Source organism: Myxocyprinus asiaticus, chromosome 5 (genome assembly GCF_019703515.2).
Source record: "Myxocyprinus asiaticus isolate MX2 ecotype Aquarium Trade chromosome 5, UBuf_Myxa_2, whole genome shotgun sequence".
Taxonomy (NCBI): domain Eukaryota; kingdom Metazoa; phylum Chordata; class Actinopteri; order Cypriniformes; family Catostomidae; genus Myxocyprinus; species Myxocyprinus asiaticus.
Genome location: NC_059348.1, coordinates 40566034 through 40582672, shown reverse-complemented (window position 1 = coordinate 40582672; position 16639 = coordinate 40566034). Strand labels below are relative to the sequence as shown.

Below are 16639 nucleotides of genomic sequence, written 5' to 3'. Positions count from 1 at the left end.
AGCGTTAGGCTGACTCACACCCATGTATGACTACATCCCATCACTGGCAATTTTAGAGTATAATCTATAACAGAAAAGTAAATGAGCATTTTCTCTCTCATTATCGTGGCATTTTAAAGATAATTTAGTGTTGGCTCCAACAGCTGTTGATTCACTCTAGCAAACTACTACAACCTGCCTACAAACTGCCTAGCTCAGTTAAAATTTTAGGGGTAATATTAGATAGCAATTATAATACAATATAATACAGGAAGTGATCTCGGTTGCAAGAAGATATCAAAATAACACATTAAACAAAGCGCAAGATAAAGAATGAGTGAGTGGTTGGGTGAGTGTGTCTGTGTGTGTGAGTACATAAGTGAGTAGGTGGGTGAGTTTTAGCAAACTTTGAAAAACATCAAAACCATGCACACAAATACAATTAAAAAATTACAGTAAATAAAATAAATAGTACACTGTCCATCCCCCTCACACTGCTTAAACAAGCATGACACCATAAAACAGCAGGATCCAGAGGCTGATCATTTAAAACAACAACATGCCAGAGAGAAATAGGTAATCAGGTTTTGATTTAATGTATGTACTGTCTGTTATCTCATTTTAAAGATATTTATGTAGTACAAATGATGAGATTAAGGCTTACTTGTTAGAAGTGGCGTCTTCTGGATTTCTTAGCAGCAAAGTCTGTGATCAAATCAGTAAAATCCACTTTACGTAGAAGGTCACTCTCAATTGACATCAGAGTGAGATGATTTAATTTGTCCTGTACTACTGTGGATCTCAGTCTATTTTTTACCAGTCCCAGTTTGGAGAAACTGCACTTCCCATTTGCATTCGTGACTGGTAATGTCAGGTAAAGTCTGAGAGCAACAGTCTGTAGTTTTCTTTTTCTAATGGACAATAAATGTTCCCTTGTAGATGATGGCTCATCATAGCAGATTAAGTCTTTGAACTGGATGATTTCTTCACAAAATTCATTTTCCAGGTCAGTGTGGTAGCTCCTCTGTAGATCTGCTGTTTTTTTTTTTTACGCAGATGTTCTGCAGAAAGGGTAGATATGTTGTTCAGGAAACCAAAAGTGCTGTTGAGGTCATTATAGGACTGAAAACAGCGATCAAGTTCAGCCAGCAGCCTATCCTTCACAACCAGAAACAAACCAGATGAGAATTTTTCTCTTCCTGACAAGTGAACCTCAGGTGTTGCAGACTCACCCACATGAGTCTTGCATTTTCTTTGTCTTTGTGTGTCTTGTTTGTAATGTTGCTGAAACTGTGGGAGACATTACTTTTGCTTGGGCCTCAAACACATCAAATTCCTCTCTCAAACCAACAATATATTCCCGCAGTGACCTCACCAAATCAACAGCATTGCACAGGTATCAAAAATCCTGTGCTTGTTTTCATTTTACTGAGTGCTTCCTTTTCGCGGTTGCTGTCTTTCATTTTTGAGTTTTCTTTTAAGCGTGCCACTCCTATACCACTTGTCCGCCATGTTGCAGACAGGTGTGTAACACGATGTGTAAATGTGACACATCGTAACCACCAATAACCAATCAGCAAACATCAAGATTAGTTAACTAAATTACATCATTCTGTACACAGGGTGGGCAACAAACTTTAAATGAAAGTTTGTTGATTATGCTAGACCAATCAACAAACTTTAAATGAAAAATAAAATGACCGGCATATAACTGAACAAATCAAACGAAAGGAAGTGGGCAGGGCCCAGTACTGGGCAGGGCCCATGGGCCTGCTTTTATCCACCACTACATGTGAGATGGAATTTGTTCTGGTTACAATATAGAAAAAAACAAATCACAAACACTTTTATCCACCACTACATGTGAGATGGAATTTGTTCCGGTTACATTTGTATTTTGCTCACATAAAAAAGGCTTTATTACATAATTTACATAACTGATAGGGAATTTCACACAGTTACAGTAAAAACAGTGGCTCAGATGCACAGATAAATGTCTAAACCTGCTGGGCATTACTGCTTGCCGCACCTCTGCCGGTGCCTTCAGTTGTCCAGCTACGGGGTCATCAGATGGGAGCCACCTATCACGGATGTTTCACCCCATTAATCACAGAACATCTCCTGGTGGTGGGGCAGCAGTCAGGGACATCCCTGCCATCCCCTGCAGCTGGACACCAGATCCTCTTGATTCCCTCTCATTCTTATTCTCCCATTAAGACATTCCTCCTTTCCCGTCAAGACATACCATACAACCAGGGTTCAGTACCCACCCCCCATGAGCATACCTACCCTATGTCCAAGACCTCTTCTCTGATAGAAAAAACATAAGCTATCAAACTCTGCCTACCACCCATCAAGTGCCTGTCCTTAAACCAATCCTCCAGAAGATTAAGTAGGAGAGCAGCGTGAGAGGCGAGCCACAAGACTACGTCAGCCGCCCCTCCAAAGCCTAGCTTGGCCTGGTTTCGCTCCCCACTCAATCCCTGTCCAGAAACCCCAGATAAGGACCGAGTGGGTCAGCGGAAATAGTTCCTCCCCAACCTTTTCCTCTTCTACTAGCTACCTCACCGCATATAGCAGTTGTTCCCTAGTACTACTTTCTCACTCCTGCACACCCCACTTTCATCATTCCTTCTTAGCCATAGCCAGAAGCTACATTTTTCTGCTTCCTCTGCCATTTCCTTCAGAGACTTCTTCAATGCTGATCCACAGATACCTATGCTTTTCAACAGGTGCTGCATTGATCTTCCAATAAGCCCACGACACCCGACCTCCACAGGGTAAGTGGCAGCCCTCCGCCCATTTTACCTGCAATCGGCAGCCAGATCAGTATATTTTAGCTTCTTCCTCTCATATGATGCCTCCAGTCCCTCTTCCCATGAGACAGTAAGTTATTATGACTTTCCTAGCTGATGCTGACCATAACACTATGTCTGGCCTCAAGGAGGTGATGGCGATCTCAGAAGGAAATTTTAGCTGCTGGCCAAGGTCAACCATCATTGACTGTTCACTTCCATGTGCCAGGATTGCCCTTTCCTCCCTCCGTGCTGTGCCTTGTGTGGCAACTCCCTTTTTAACATACTCAATGTCTTGACAAGCTCCCACTGACTGGTCTGTTGATTCCCTTAGTTCTATGAACAGTCTGGTCTTCTCCTGCTTGTAACCCAGGGTGATGGACTTTATTGGCAGTTGTAAGCCATTTCTTCCAAACAATGCTATGTCTGAAAGACAACACGGCAAGCCCAGCCACTTCCTGATGTAATTGTTAGCCTTGGTGTCCATCCTTGCCACTGCCGCTGCAGTGATCTCACACATCTTTAGCGGCCGCATCAGGCGATGATACAATGTAAATTGGTAACCTTGTATTTACCTGGGAGATAACAATTATCTATCTTATCCAAGCCCTCTTTCAGCTGCTTCAGAACCAACCCTGCCATGTGTTTATTTGAAAGATCTGCTGTGTATTCTCTTCCTAAACTTCGAATGGGCTGCTCTGCAAGCACCGTGATTCTTTCACCATCCACCTCAAATGATATCTGATCGCTTCTAATCCCTTTACGAAGAGAAAGGCTACATGGTTGGCATAATTTCTAACAGCTGATTCTTGTTACACTGATGGCGGGGAGAGACAGCAGCCAAAACGCCAGAGAAGGCAGAGAGGGCGACACGAGAGTGCAGCGTTGGCGTGTTCACTTAGTATTTTTGTTACTGACCTGAGTGTTAAGAAAAGCACAGAGAAGAGTGCGAACAAGTGTGCTAAAGGCAGAAAAATAAAGCCTTACTTGAACTGTGTCACTGCTCCCTGCCTCCTCCTTTCTGCATCTGAACATTGAGCTGTGTTACACTGGTGCCGAAACCCGGGAAAATCTTTGAGGAGATATGTCGTCATGGAATTTTCACCACTGGGCGAAATGATCAAGACCCTCTCTGGCATCCAGCAGAACCAGCACCAAGCCCTCGTCGAGCTGCAGCTGGAGCAGGAACAGCATTTTCAACTCCTGCTCCAGGATCAAGCGGAAGACCGACAGGCGTTCCGGAGACTGATCACCCACGAGGGGGTTGCTGCTGCGACTCCGGAGCCCACCTCGACCGTCCCACCAGTTACCCTAGTAAAAATGGGGCCCGCCAATGATTCCTAAGCCTACATTGACTTCTTCGAGAAGATGGCTGATGTGTGGAGATGGCCGCCTGACCAGTGGGTAGCCCGGTTGTTGCCACTACTCTCCGGGGAAGCGCAACTTTCGGCCCAACAAATTCCCGCAGCCAACTTTCTTGTCTATAAAGACCTGAAGAGAGTTATCGTGCAGTGGGTCGGCCAGAGCCCCAAACAGTCATCAACAATCATGCTATGGTCCAAATCTCTGAGATCACATTTTTTCCCCATTCTGATGGTTGATGTGAACATTAACTGAAGCTTCTGACCAGTATCTGCATGATTTTATGCACTGGACTGCTGCCACACGATTGCGATTATCTAATCAGCCATGGATGATTGTTGGTGCCAGACGGGCTAGTTTGAGTATTTCTGTAACTGCTGATCTCCTGGGATTTTCACACACAACAGTCTCTAGAATTTATTTTTGGTGCCAAAAACAACAAACATCAAGTGAGTGGCAGTTCTGCAGATGGAAACGCCTTGTTGATGAGAGAGGTCAACAGAGAATGGCCAGACTGGTTTGAACTGACAAAGTCTATGGTAACTCAGATAACCACTCTGTACAATTGTGGTGAGAAGAATAGCATCTCCGAATGCTATTCTGGGATGCGGGTCGGCACTGTTTTGGTGGCATGAGGGGGACCTACACAACATTAGGCAGGTGGTTTTAATGTTGTGGCAGATCGGTGTATGTATTATCAAACACCTTTCTTAAAGAACTTTGTGTTAACAGGGTTCAGGCCTGCTCAATCTGAAAATGTTTTGTACTGTATAGCATTTTGTAGTAAACACTTATTTTGTAGTAAACACTTATTTTGTAGTAAACACTTATCTATTTTCAGAGTCTGCTGGAAGACAAAGTGTGATTAAATCCCTAAAATCAGAGATCCAACATTTAAATGCCAAGACTGCCATGACTGAGAAAGTTGCAAGTTTCACCTACTTCATGAATGACTTTGCAAGGACATTGGAACAATTGTTTTGCCCAGAAATGCATAGAAAACCAAGCTTTATTGCAAGTAAAAAGCCCTTAATTGGCATCACGGACAAAGAAAAAAAAGGGACAGTTTGTGGACACTGAGGGGAGGCTCTTAGTTTTCACCAACTGGGATTATGGTCAACCTGATGATTATAAGGGAACACAAGACTGTGGTGCTATAATAGCTGACTCTGGACATTAGGATGACGTTGGTTGCAATGGTCAACATCCGATCATATGTGAAAGAGAAATCAGACAGAATTTATACCATGTTCAGAAAAAAGTATACAAATCTTCTAATATCAGTGTTTAATAGGCACACATTTTAAATCTGACTGTCAAATATATTGTCCAAAACTTTTACAGTATACAGTATATAAGATATAGGCCTACCTAACAAATACTGTAATTGCTATAAATGTAGTAGTTACATAGTTTTTCAAATGTTTTGTTCATATGAAACCTTATGTAATAATCAATACTGTAGTTTAAACATACAGGATATAGACTAATAAAGCACAAAAATATGCCTCCTCACAGCAATTTCACTTTACATGCCTTGCTCACTTGAATTCCTTGCATCATAGCCAAACAGTGCATAACACTAATGATATTTGTTTTTCATTTGCACATTGTGCCTCAAGTTTATTTGAATCCAGTCACACCTAAATTTTATTATTAAACTGCTCCACTATTGATGCATGCATCTATATCCATGTATTCTACAAACTTGTCTGCTAGTGTAAACCAAATTATTCCAATTAAAATGTATAAAGGCTGATTTTTGTTTTTGAGTCAAATGATTGGAGAAAGTCATAATAAAACACTAATTAAGATCTTTAGAAGAACATCTCAGCTCTGTAGGTCCATACAATGCACGTGAAAGGAGACCAAAACTTTGAAGCTCCAAAAAGCACATAAATGCAGCATAAAAGTAATCCATACAATTCCAGTGGTTTAATCCATGCCTTCTGTAGTAATATAATTAATATTGGGTGAGAACAGATCAACATATGACTCCTTTTTCACTGTACATCTTGCCATTGCAGTCTCTATGCACGATCATGATTTCTGTAGTCGAGCTTGAAATTATGATTGCCAAGGAGACTGCTGATGTCAAGATATAAAGTGCATTTTTTTTTCTCATCCTACATTTATTGGATTGCTTCAGAAGACATGGATTAAACCACTGGAGTCGTATGGATTACTTTACACAAACAGAACAGCAGTTAACATTCTCATAACATTTCTAATTTCAAAGTTGACCTGGAACAATTGCCTTAAAGGAATGTTCTGGGTTCTATACAAATTAAGATAAACCGTTAACATCTGTGAAATAACGTACAGTAAGGCACCTACAATGGAAGTAAATGGTCCTAGTTCATAAACAAAAACTGTTTCAAAAGTATAGCCACAATACATGCAAAGTATAGATAAACATTATGCATGTTAACATGATTTGACTATTTTACAGTGTTTACTTGATTAAAGTGTTTACCAACCTTACGTTGTCATGACAACAAAGTTGTAATATTGGAATGTATCAAGTCTGAATTATTTTTTTGTGGTTATCAACATTATGCCACAAATGCTGTTGATTGAGATTAACAATTCTTTAAGACCTGAAATTGAAAACTGACCTTTTGTTTCAACCTACAGCTTTCTCTACATAATGTTAATGGTCTCAGTAGCTAAATAAACAAAGAAGAAGTTTTGTGGACATGTACATGGGGTTGCTGGTGACTTACCAACAGAGTATGGGGGAGTATGTAACAGTATGTTTTGTGAAAATTTGGAAGTACTTGTAGACCAGCAACAGGTAACTATTATAAGACTATGATTATCACTTGTGTTGTATTCCTCAAATCACTATAGATAAAGTTGTGTGACAAATTAATAAATGCAAATAATCGCAACATATGTCTCTGGCAGAGTGTTCTTTCAGTCTTTTGAGAAAGCAAAAGTTATATAGCAAAGGTAGGCTGTATAAAACAAATTAACAATAAAACAGCTAACTCATTTAAGACAAAGATTATTGTGTTTTATGCCCTGTGGTTCATTCAACTGTTCAAACCTTTGTAAACCTTTTAAAATCAAAGCTTTTTTTAAACAACATATGCAGTAAAAACATTGAGCCCCTATTCAGAAACTATACTATTTATCTCTTATGATAATTGGCCATGAATCGGAGAGTGTGTGATTCATTTAATTACAAATCTGACATGTTGTATAAACTGATTTCAAATAGCTGGTGAGATTACATAACATTTTTAAAGTTTGCCCTCCTGTTGTACTCTGGTGAAAAGTTTGGTGTGCACAAATATCCCCACTTACTCCCACAGCAAATGTCGGATCTCTCTTGTTGGTGACATTTTTAGAAGCCTAGGTAAGGCTGTTTATTAAAGTTTTTTTATTTTTTATTTTTTTATTATTAATTTAGGTTATTAGTTTTAAAAAGAAAAGAACAAACTCTTAAACTCTTTATCATGAGATACCTCAAGTTTTGTATTTGCTTTTTTGTTTTTTCAAAGTAGAATAGGTAGTGGAAAATCATTTAGACCTTTGTGCCAATAACTTAATGTGTGAAAGTTTTTAGCTTAATAAAAAATGATCTATAATCAAGCTGAAACAAATGTAATTTGTATATTTAGAGATTCTAATTGAATTGTGGAGACCAGGGCTAGTAGTCTCACGGGGAAGTTGTCACATGGGCTATATGTCAGTAATGGAAAGATTTGGAGGCAAAAGTCCAAATGTGCAAATGTATGTTTTCTCTAGCAGTGGTTTTTGTTAGCTCTTGCATTAACAAGCAAACATAATGAAACCACACTGGCATACATTCGAGGGCACGGGTCAACTATGAAGGCAGATTTTAACGAAAGGTTTAAATGTGTTTTTAGGACAAAGGTATTTTTCATGAATGTCAGGAAGGGGCATGTTGTCCCATGCGTTTTAAATGTCATACAATTATAAAATTTACTGATGTGAGAAAATGGAAAACGTTTCAACCCAAAAACCTTATCCTATTAGTGTGGACTAAATAATTTTAATCTTTTTGCAGACACCAGCACATTTTACATCTCCCCTGAAGCCTGAGCACTTTAAACATTGCTGAAACAAAAACCTTGCCATTTCCACAATCAACAGAAAATGCAGCTGTTTAAGCGTTACCTTTGTGCTGCGCTGCTCCTAATGCAGTTTGGGCTGCATCTATTAGCTGCCTCTGAGAGCAGCTGTCCGGCTTTTGCTGGGGTGCCAGGCACACCTGGATACAACGGCAGCCCTGGCAGGGATGGAAGAGATGGGGGTCCTGGACCAAAAGGAGAAAAGGGAGATCCAGGTTTCTTTGTTTGTTTCTGGTTAGGTCTATAAGTGTTTTTCTTTGATAGTGTGTAGTAAGCCCTAAGTGTTGATTATTTGGCTTTAGTCAATACAAGGCAGTTTTATTAAATAAAATCCACATTATCCATTAGAGAAAGAAATTTGGGGTCAGCTCTCCTTTTCCTGAAAGGTGGTGGCAGATTTACATTAATTATCACTGCAGGTGTTGGTGCACAGGGACCTCCAGGGAAAATGGGTCCAGTAGGTCCCATCAGCCCCACAGGAGAGAAAGGAAATCCAGGGCCACCAGGTAAAAGAAAATGAATAAATATTTTAAACAGGACATAACAGCCAAAATCCCCCCTCTCTCTGTAAGGGTGATTCTCATGAAACTTGTCAAGAAAATGACCTGGTTGCAGCTATTTTATGCCAAAATCAAAATAAATAATTATATTTTGCATATAGAAAATGAAGTCTATTTTTACATTGCGACATTAATTTCATCACAGTTACGCACATTTTACACCCTAATTCACATTACCGCAATGCAACAAAAAAAAAAAAAATTACAAAAATGCCCATGATATTCTTACCTCTATGTGAAAACAATGCAGTAGTACCCCCTTGGTAATGCCTTTTTTTTTTTTTTTTTGCGGTATGTTTTAAAAAATCTTTGAACAACTTCTTTACTGTAATGCATTAAAAAAAGGACTGTCTCACGGTAATGAGAATCATCACTGAAAACAATGGGAATAGTAAAAGTAAAATACACAGTAATATGCAGTAATTTGAATAGTCCTAAATGTAGACTTCATTTTCTTATATATATATATATATATATATATATATATATATATATATATATATATATATATATATATATTCTAATACATACAAACTCTGTTGATGGCTGAAGTCAAGCTGTCATTTTCCACTGTCTCATTCTGGACCTTTTTCGTAGGTGCTCCTGCAGACAGCAGTTTAATTACAAATCTTCAATCAGACATTAGTCTTCTAACCAACAGGCTCACTGTCATAGAAAAAGGTAAACTAATCTCAAATTATTCAAATTATGATTTAAATTGTCACTGTAGCTACGAAGCATTTTTACGGAAATTGTGATATAGGCCTATTTCTATTTTTTTTTTTTTTTTTTTTTTTTACTTGTGATTTCTAGGTTTAAAATGTTTTAAAGTTAAAAGGAAAGCTGGACCGAAATATGAAATACTAAACTGAATGATGTTGAATACATAAATGTAACATTAACATTTGCAATTGTGAATACAAAAGTTATTTATGCCACATCCCAATGGAGCTTTCCAAGTTGTTAATAAGTCATTGCCTCACTGTATGCTTTGGGATTTATTTGACAGACATGGAGGCTGGCAATAGATTAATAACAAATCTTAAATCAGAGGTCAACCATCTAACTGACAGACTCAGCGGAATAGAGAAAAGTAGGTTACTTCTAAAAAAAAAGAATATTTGTTTATTGTTGTGACAAATATTGAAATGTAAAACAGTAATATGTTACACTGTCATTCTAAAACTTTTAATCCTTTATGTTAAGCTTTAAGGTTTCGCATATTTAAGAGTATTGGAGAGAAATACTACGTGTCTAATGGGCTGGTGGCAAATTTTGATGATGGATCAAGATTCTGCACTAATGCTGGAGGAAAAATTGTCCTCCCAACAAATGAAGATGAAAATAAAGTGTTATCTTCAATACATGCTGACCTTAAATCTACCTATATATGGATTGGGACAACAGACAAAGAGAATGAGGGGACTTTTGTGGATTTGGACAACCAACCTCTAACTTTCACCAAATGGAAAAAAAATGAACCGAACAATTATAAGGGGGCAGAGGACTGTGCTGCACATCACAGTGATGGTGTATGGAATGACATTCCTTGTGACTCAAAATGGAATGTAGTGTGTGAACTACAACACAAATAAACATGTTTATTTTAAGAATGTAAACATGTATTATATAAATAAACAGTTTAAAACATGAATCGCAAGTTAATGTGCTTTAGTTGTGACAAGGCCGTAGCAGCCGCGGGGGACGTGGGGGATGCATTCCCCACACTCTTTAAAAAGTTGATTTGGTCCCCCGCACTTTTTCAATCTAAACCCATATCGAGTCCAAATGGTGGATTTATATATAGTATTCTTTGTGTTTTTGTTACTTTGGGCTGATTGAGCGACCATCCAGCCAATCACAGGTGAGTTTCATGAGCCGAAACAACCCTTAAATAATAGGCTGTCAGTCAGACAGTCTAATCAACATGGCTCCGTTCATTTCTACAAAGTTGCTTTCAACAATGCTCATTTGTCCTTGTTTTTTTGATCAGCATTGATGTTGATCTAAATTAATAATCTAGAGATGAGGAACATACAAATGAGAGTTATTTATCGGCATATCATTTTTGATTGGCAGCATTACGTTAAATGCACTGCAGAAAAAAAATAAAAGGACAATCCTTCTTTTGAGCACACATTGTAAGTGGAGTTTATATCTGCGCATGAGTCTTCATTAAGTTATGCTTTTTACTTTATGTTTGTGAGGTAAAACTTCAATAGGTTGTTTTTGCCAATTTGAGCAGTTTACTAGATCTGTGTTAAATATGTAAAGCTATTTTTAATATCAGCTCCTGTTTTTGTTTTTTTAACGTCTATATTGGTGTGCAGTCGACAAACTGTAGGAAAAAAGATAGATCTGCTGTGTTCTTAGAATACTTAAGATTTACTGAATTGAATAGATATGTAGACACGCTTTTGTATACATTAAAACGTACAGACATTAAACTCTTACTATAAGTCTATTATTATCTTTTGATAAGTCAAGCAGCTCACAAACTGTAGGGAAATGATAGATTTGCTTTGTTCTTCTAATGCTTAAAACCTCTACTAAAGTCTCTTTGTAACTCTTAGACATACATATTTTTAAGGATTAAAATTTTCTTTTGATCGTTTCAGTAACTAACTCATTTCACACAAGACACTCATTTGTTTCTACCTTATGGCATCACCAGAAATGGTCGCTGAACAAATCATTATGATATTAATGATTATAATCATTATGATTTTAACAAACCATTGGTGAATAGTCAAAACTCTTTTGTAATTGATTAAATAATTTATTCAAGACCAGCTTGTGCTCAGTCTTTTATTGTCATGTGTAAAACAGAAGCAACACTTTTAAAATTACTGTTACACCCTTGAGTTGTGATAGCTAACAGTCTCTAAACCTCTGATTTCTACTCATGAATTTGCTTAGAATTATTGTCAGAATAAAGTTGTTGGATATGAGAAGTGGATTTTTACCACACTGAAGATGCTACCCTCTAAACAGTCTTGAACTGTAATATCTGTTCTGCTTTTGGAGTATCATATATTTATTCTGGAGCTGCAAAATTACATGATAAGTGCTTTGCACCATCCTGATTGTGCACTCACCATAGTATTCACAGGCCCAGATATTTCAATGATGCTGAGAAACTACATACGTACATTTAAGTTTATCAAACTGACTCTTTTTTTATTATTATTATTATTTAGAGGCTATATTATAGAGGCACTAAAACTATTTATTAGGTCATAAACCAGGTCTAGATTACTACATCGTATTAGGTCTGTTTTTCATTCCAAATTCTTAGATATTCAAAGAAAAACATGACACTGATACACTGAGGAATACTGAGGTCTGAAAATGCCATGTTTCTAATGATGTAGTATTTTAGTTTGTTTTGTTTTGTTAGTGAACTCTACACTGGAAAACCACGTCATTGAAATATTTATTCAAGGGTTTGCATACATTTGTATCCACAGAGATTTAGCAGTGACCTCCAGCCTTGATCTGTTGATAAGATTCTTATGCTTCAGGTAAGGCTCCTTAAACAATTAACTGAAAGAGTGGAGTAAACAACAGCTTGTAATTTTCTTGTTTTCTTGTAACCTTTCAATAATAATACAAAATTAAAAAAAAAAAAAAAGACTTTATGACTTCAGTTTGAGCAACCTTTGCTGTCGGAAATTATTATTATTATGCATTTATTTATCTATCTATATATTTATTTGACATTCAATAGAGAATTTAAAAATGTAAAAGAAAAATATGTTTAATGTTCTGAATGTAGGATAGTTATGTTTTACCTTTTTGGAATGGAAACTAAAACTGTTTAAAACCACTACATCAAACATCACTAGTGTATTCAGAGAAGAACACTGTAATAGGGACCCATAGTACATACATTTTGGGTTAAATATTTTTCAGCATTTGTTGACGTGAATGTGCTTTCAAGAGTGGCTGTTTACTGTCTGACTGCTGAACGCAACTAAGCTGAAACAAAGTCCTTGTTGTTTCCACAGTCAACGGCAGATGGCGCTGTTTCTTCCTCTGAGAGCAGCTGTCCAGCTTATGCTGGGGTGCCAGGTACACCTGGACACAACGGAAGCCCTGGCAGGGATGGACAAGATGGGCTTGCTGGACCAAAAGGGGTTTAAAAAAAATTATCTGTTTGTTTTGTTGTTGTTGGTATTGCTGGCATGTTGAACTGTCCTTGTTTAATGCTGAAAGGAAAGGTGGTGGCACTTGGCAGATTAGAGAAATTAAGTCATCACTCTATCTCTGCAGGGGTTGGTGCACAGGGACCTTCAGTGAAAATAGTACCAGCAGGTGCTGTTGGCCCTAAAGGAGAGAAAGGAAATCAAGGTCTGAATGGTCTACCAGGTAAAATAAAAACACAATAAATAGATTTTAAAAAATAAATAAAATAAAAATCAAATTAACCAAGAGGAGAAATTTCATGTAATTTAACTTAAATTGTACGTGGCCCCTTTAAGAACCGAGTTTTGCGACACCTGCTTTCCGGCACTGAACTGGTATTGTGCAAGAGAGATCCCAGTTTGTTCATTAGTTGAGAATTCTTTGGGAAAATTTAGGGTTTTGCACAGGGTGCTTATGAATTGCATTAAATGTGTTCAGAGGAGTTATATGTTGGAATTGGGTGTTTGTTGTGGATCGTTATTGGGGGATGCATGTGCATTGCATTGCATGTGTAGGGTTTGACCACGTTTTGGTGCACATGTGAGGACTGGTTGTGTGAATTTGGAATTGATTATGTCTTGTTTGATTTGTGGCCCAGAGTGTTTTCCAGTTTAATGAATAAGTGTAATACTTATTACTCTTGTTAAATGTGAAAATGTGAGCTGTATTTTTTTTGCTGTTGAACATGTCCTTGGAGTCTGGTTGGGAATGTATGGAATGTTTTGAGTGATTTAAGCGTGTGTTGGATGCGTGGAATGCTTTGAGTGGTTTAAGCAGTGACGTGCACAGACCTTAGTAGGGACAGGGGCGTAAGGATAAACAGCAACAACAACAACAAAAAAGGGCACTGTAATTTTGTTTTTTGAATGAGTAGTAATTATGAATACTTAACTAATTTCTTTGCTTTGAGTATTTAACCATTTTCTTGTATATACTGTACATATTTTTTCCATTTTTCCTTTATCACAAATAATATCCTATTCTGTTATATTTCTCACAAAAAGCACCATGGTAATACACTTGTTTATTTATTTTCAGACATGGTCTGTGATAACCCCATGTTTATGACATGTCGTAGTAAAACCATGGTATGACGGTATCATGAAATATGAACATGATCAATCATTCAGTACCATGGCATTACCTTGGTAACGTGGTGCAAGGTGCGAAGACGCGATGAGAAAGTGCAAGCAAGGGGTGATCGACTGTGTTCCGCGAATGCTACAGGGTCCTTGAATAATGTATATCATGCGAGTAAGGGCAGCCAGTGGAGTTTCTGGTACCCCCCTAGGGAGTTGGTGCCCTATGCAGACTGCGTAATATGCCTATATGGAGCTGCGATACTGTGATAGCTTAATGGTATTTTTCTGAAAGTGATGTGTAATGGCTTATTAGTTTCAACAAAACCAAATTGGCTTTGGCTGAACCTGACAACTCCTTCAGTTTATGTCAATATTCTATAAAACACTCATTTAATTTATATCTCTGAAAACGACATGACTGCTCCATTTATAATTAATAAATCTGTCTACACAGCATTTACACGATGTCGGAAATGCGGTAGCAATCGAGTATTACTCTTTTGATAAACTTACAACACAATACATGGAGTAGACTTTTTATCTGACTTGTTACTAGTCTGAGGTAACAGCACTTCGATGTTCTGGGGCGAATTCAAAACTGCATTTTTTGCTTCCTTGAAGGGCACTCCAGCACTTCGAAAACTTGTTCAAAACAAAAGTGAGAAAATGAATCTTTTTTCGGAGGGCCCTTCCACATGACTGATAGCGAAGGGTACATTCATACAGTAATGCCATGTTTCTTTCAGAGTACCCACTTCAAGGGCTCTGCAGTTCAGAGTGAGTATAGGGAGGATCACTCGCAATTGGAATCTGCCCCTGATCTGCTGTGGCATTTTTGTATCCTGTGGTGATTATTTTCAACGCACTGGCTTCAAAAAAATAAAAATTACATTGGATTATGCTAATAAATAAAATACCATATCTCTTAGAACAGAAAAACAAAAATATTGGACAATAGCAAGCTATTTTTTATATTTGAAAAGATCTAAACATGACATTTTCTAGTTGAACTTTTTTCTTGTCTAATTAAGATTACAGAAAATAAAAAAATTAGGTCATAGTGTAAAATGAATGTTGAATAAAGAACTTGACTGTGATCTAATATTTGTCTTTCACATTTTCTGAGCATTTCTGTCAGTTACGTAATTATATCTTTTACAGGCACCAGTGTTCAAAGCACATTAATAATGAAACTTCAGTCAGATGTGAAATACCTAACAGACAGACTCACTGCAGTAAAGTAGACTGTCCCTTATTAAGTAATATTTGTGCCTTACATGTTTGTGTTTATTCATGTAAAAATAATTTACATGTAAGATAATGCTAACATTCCTTTTTTAAATGATGGTTTGTCCTAGGATTTCGCTTGTACAAGAAAATAAGAGAAACATATGTGTCCGATGGGCTGGCAGCAAATTTATATATATATATATATATATATATATATATATATATATATATATATATATATTGGATTTTTTCCCTAATTTGGAATGCCCAATTCCCAATGTGCTCTTTAAGTCCTCGTGGTCGCGTAGTGATTCGCCTCACTCCAGGTGGCGGAGGATGAATCCTGGTTGCCTCCGAAATGAAGCTGAAAATAAATTCTAGCTTCAATGCATGCTGATTTTGAGTCTACTTACATATTCATCGATGCAACAGACAACCAGAAAGAGGGGCATTTTGTAGATATTGCTAACCAACCTCTAACTTTCACCAAATGGAGGGGAAAAAAATTAGCCTAACAATGCTAACAGTGGGAGCACTGTACAGTTCTTCACAAAATTGGTGAATGGAACGACACTTACTGTGACTCGGAATGGCATGTGGTGTGCGAACTGTGAAACGGATTACAGTCAGATTACTTTTAATGTAATGAATGAGTTTACAGAGTTCCCACACTTTTTGACCAATACATTTCCATGAGTTTTCCAATTGTTTTTGGCTTCTGGATAAGGAATTTTTTTTTTTATATCATTATATAGATATTACACTCGATCAATTTCTAGCCAATAGCATAACTAGAAAATATATTATGATTATAGAAATGTCCATGATTTTTCCATGACCTTTTTAGATTATTTTTGATCAATTTAAAAAAAAAAAAATTTTTATTATTTGTTTTTAATGACAATTCCAGGCCTGAAAATCACAATTATAAAATTCCCTGATATTTCCAGTATGCGTGTGAACCCTAGTTTTAAAGTAAGGATTTGGAAATCTTCAGCTGTCATGGTCTCGGTGAGACTGCTGGTTTATTCCGTTTGTGTTTACTTTCTCTTCATGTGATTCAGGTGCTGTAGTGCCGGGATTGTGGTTACCTTCCTGTTGGTTGCATCGCTCGACTAGACGCTTCACCTGAGTATTCCTCATCGGTTATTCTTCTACACTGGATAGGGTGACCATACGTCCTGTTTTTCGGACCTTAAAAAAGCGTCCGGCCGGGATTTCTAAATTTGAAAATGTCCGGGATTCGGCTTTAGTTGCATTATGATGTTCATCTGATCTAATACTTCATTGTGTGTGTGCGCATATTTGCAATGCTTTAACCCCTCTTTGTAAGTCCCGCC

At 37.4% G+C, this 16639-nt stretch overlaps 1 protein-coding gene and 1 pseudogene across 2 annotated transcripts; both read left to right on the top strand.

Annotated features, from left to right (window-relative positions):
* Nucleotides 1–6868: 6868 nt before the first annotated feature.
* On the top strand, nt 6869–10453 carry hbl4 (hexose-binding lectin 4). 2 transcript variants are annotated; one of them, XM_051697373.1, is made up of 6 exons: nt 6869–6933; nt 8176–8454; nt 8659–8745; nt 9397–9480; nt 9809–9892; nt 10006–10453. In XM_051697373.1, exons 2-6 carry the CDS (start codon nt 8265–8267, stop codon nt 10392–10394), a joined length of 834 nt encoding a protein of 277 aa, XP_051553333.1. In that variant the 5' UTR covers nt 6869–6933; nt 8176–8264; the 3' UTR covers nt 10395–10453. The 2 variants fall into 2 exon arrangements, with proteins under 2 accessions (XP_051553333.1, XP_051553334.1); XM_051697374.1 differs by lacking the exon at nt 6869–6933 and adding an exon at nt 7420–7500.
* Nucleotides 10454–12314: 1861 nt separating this feature from the next.
* Nucleotides 12315–15913, top strand: LOC127441200 (mannose-binding protein C-like; annotated as a pseudogene).
* The last annotated feature ends 726 nt before the right edge of the window (nt 15914–16639 follow it).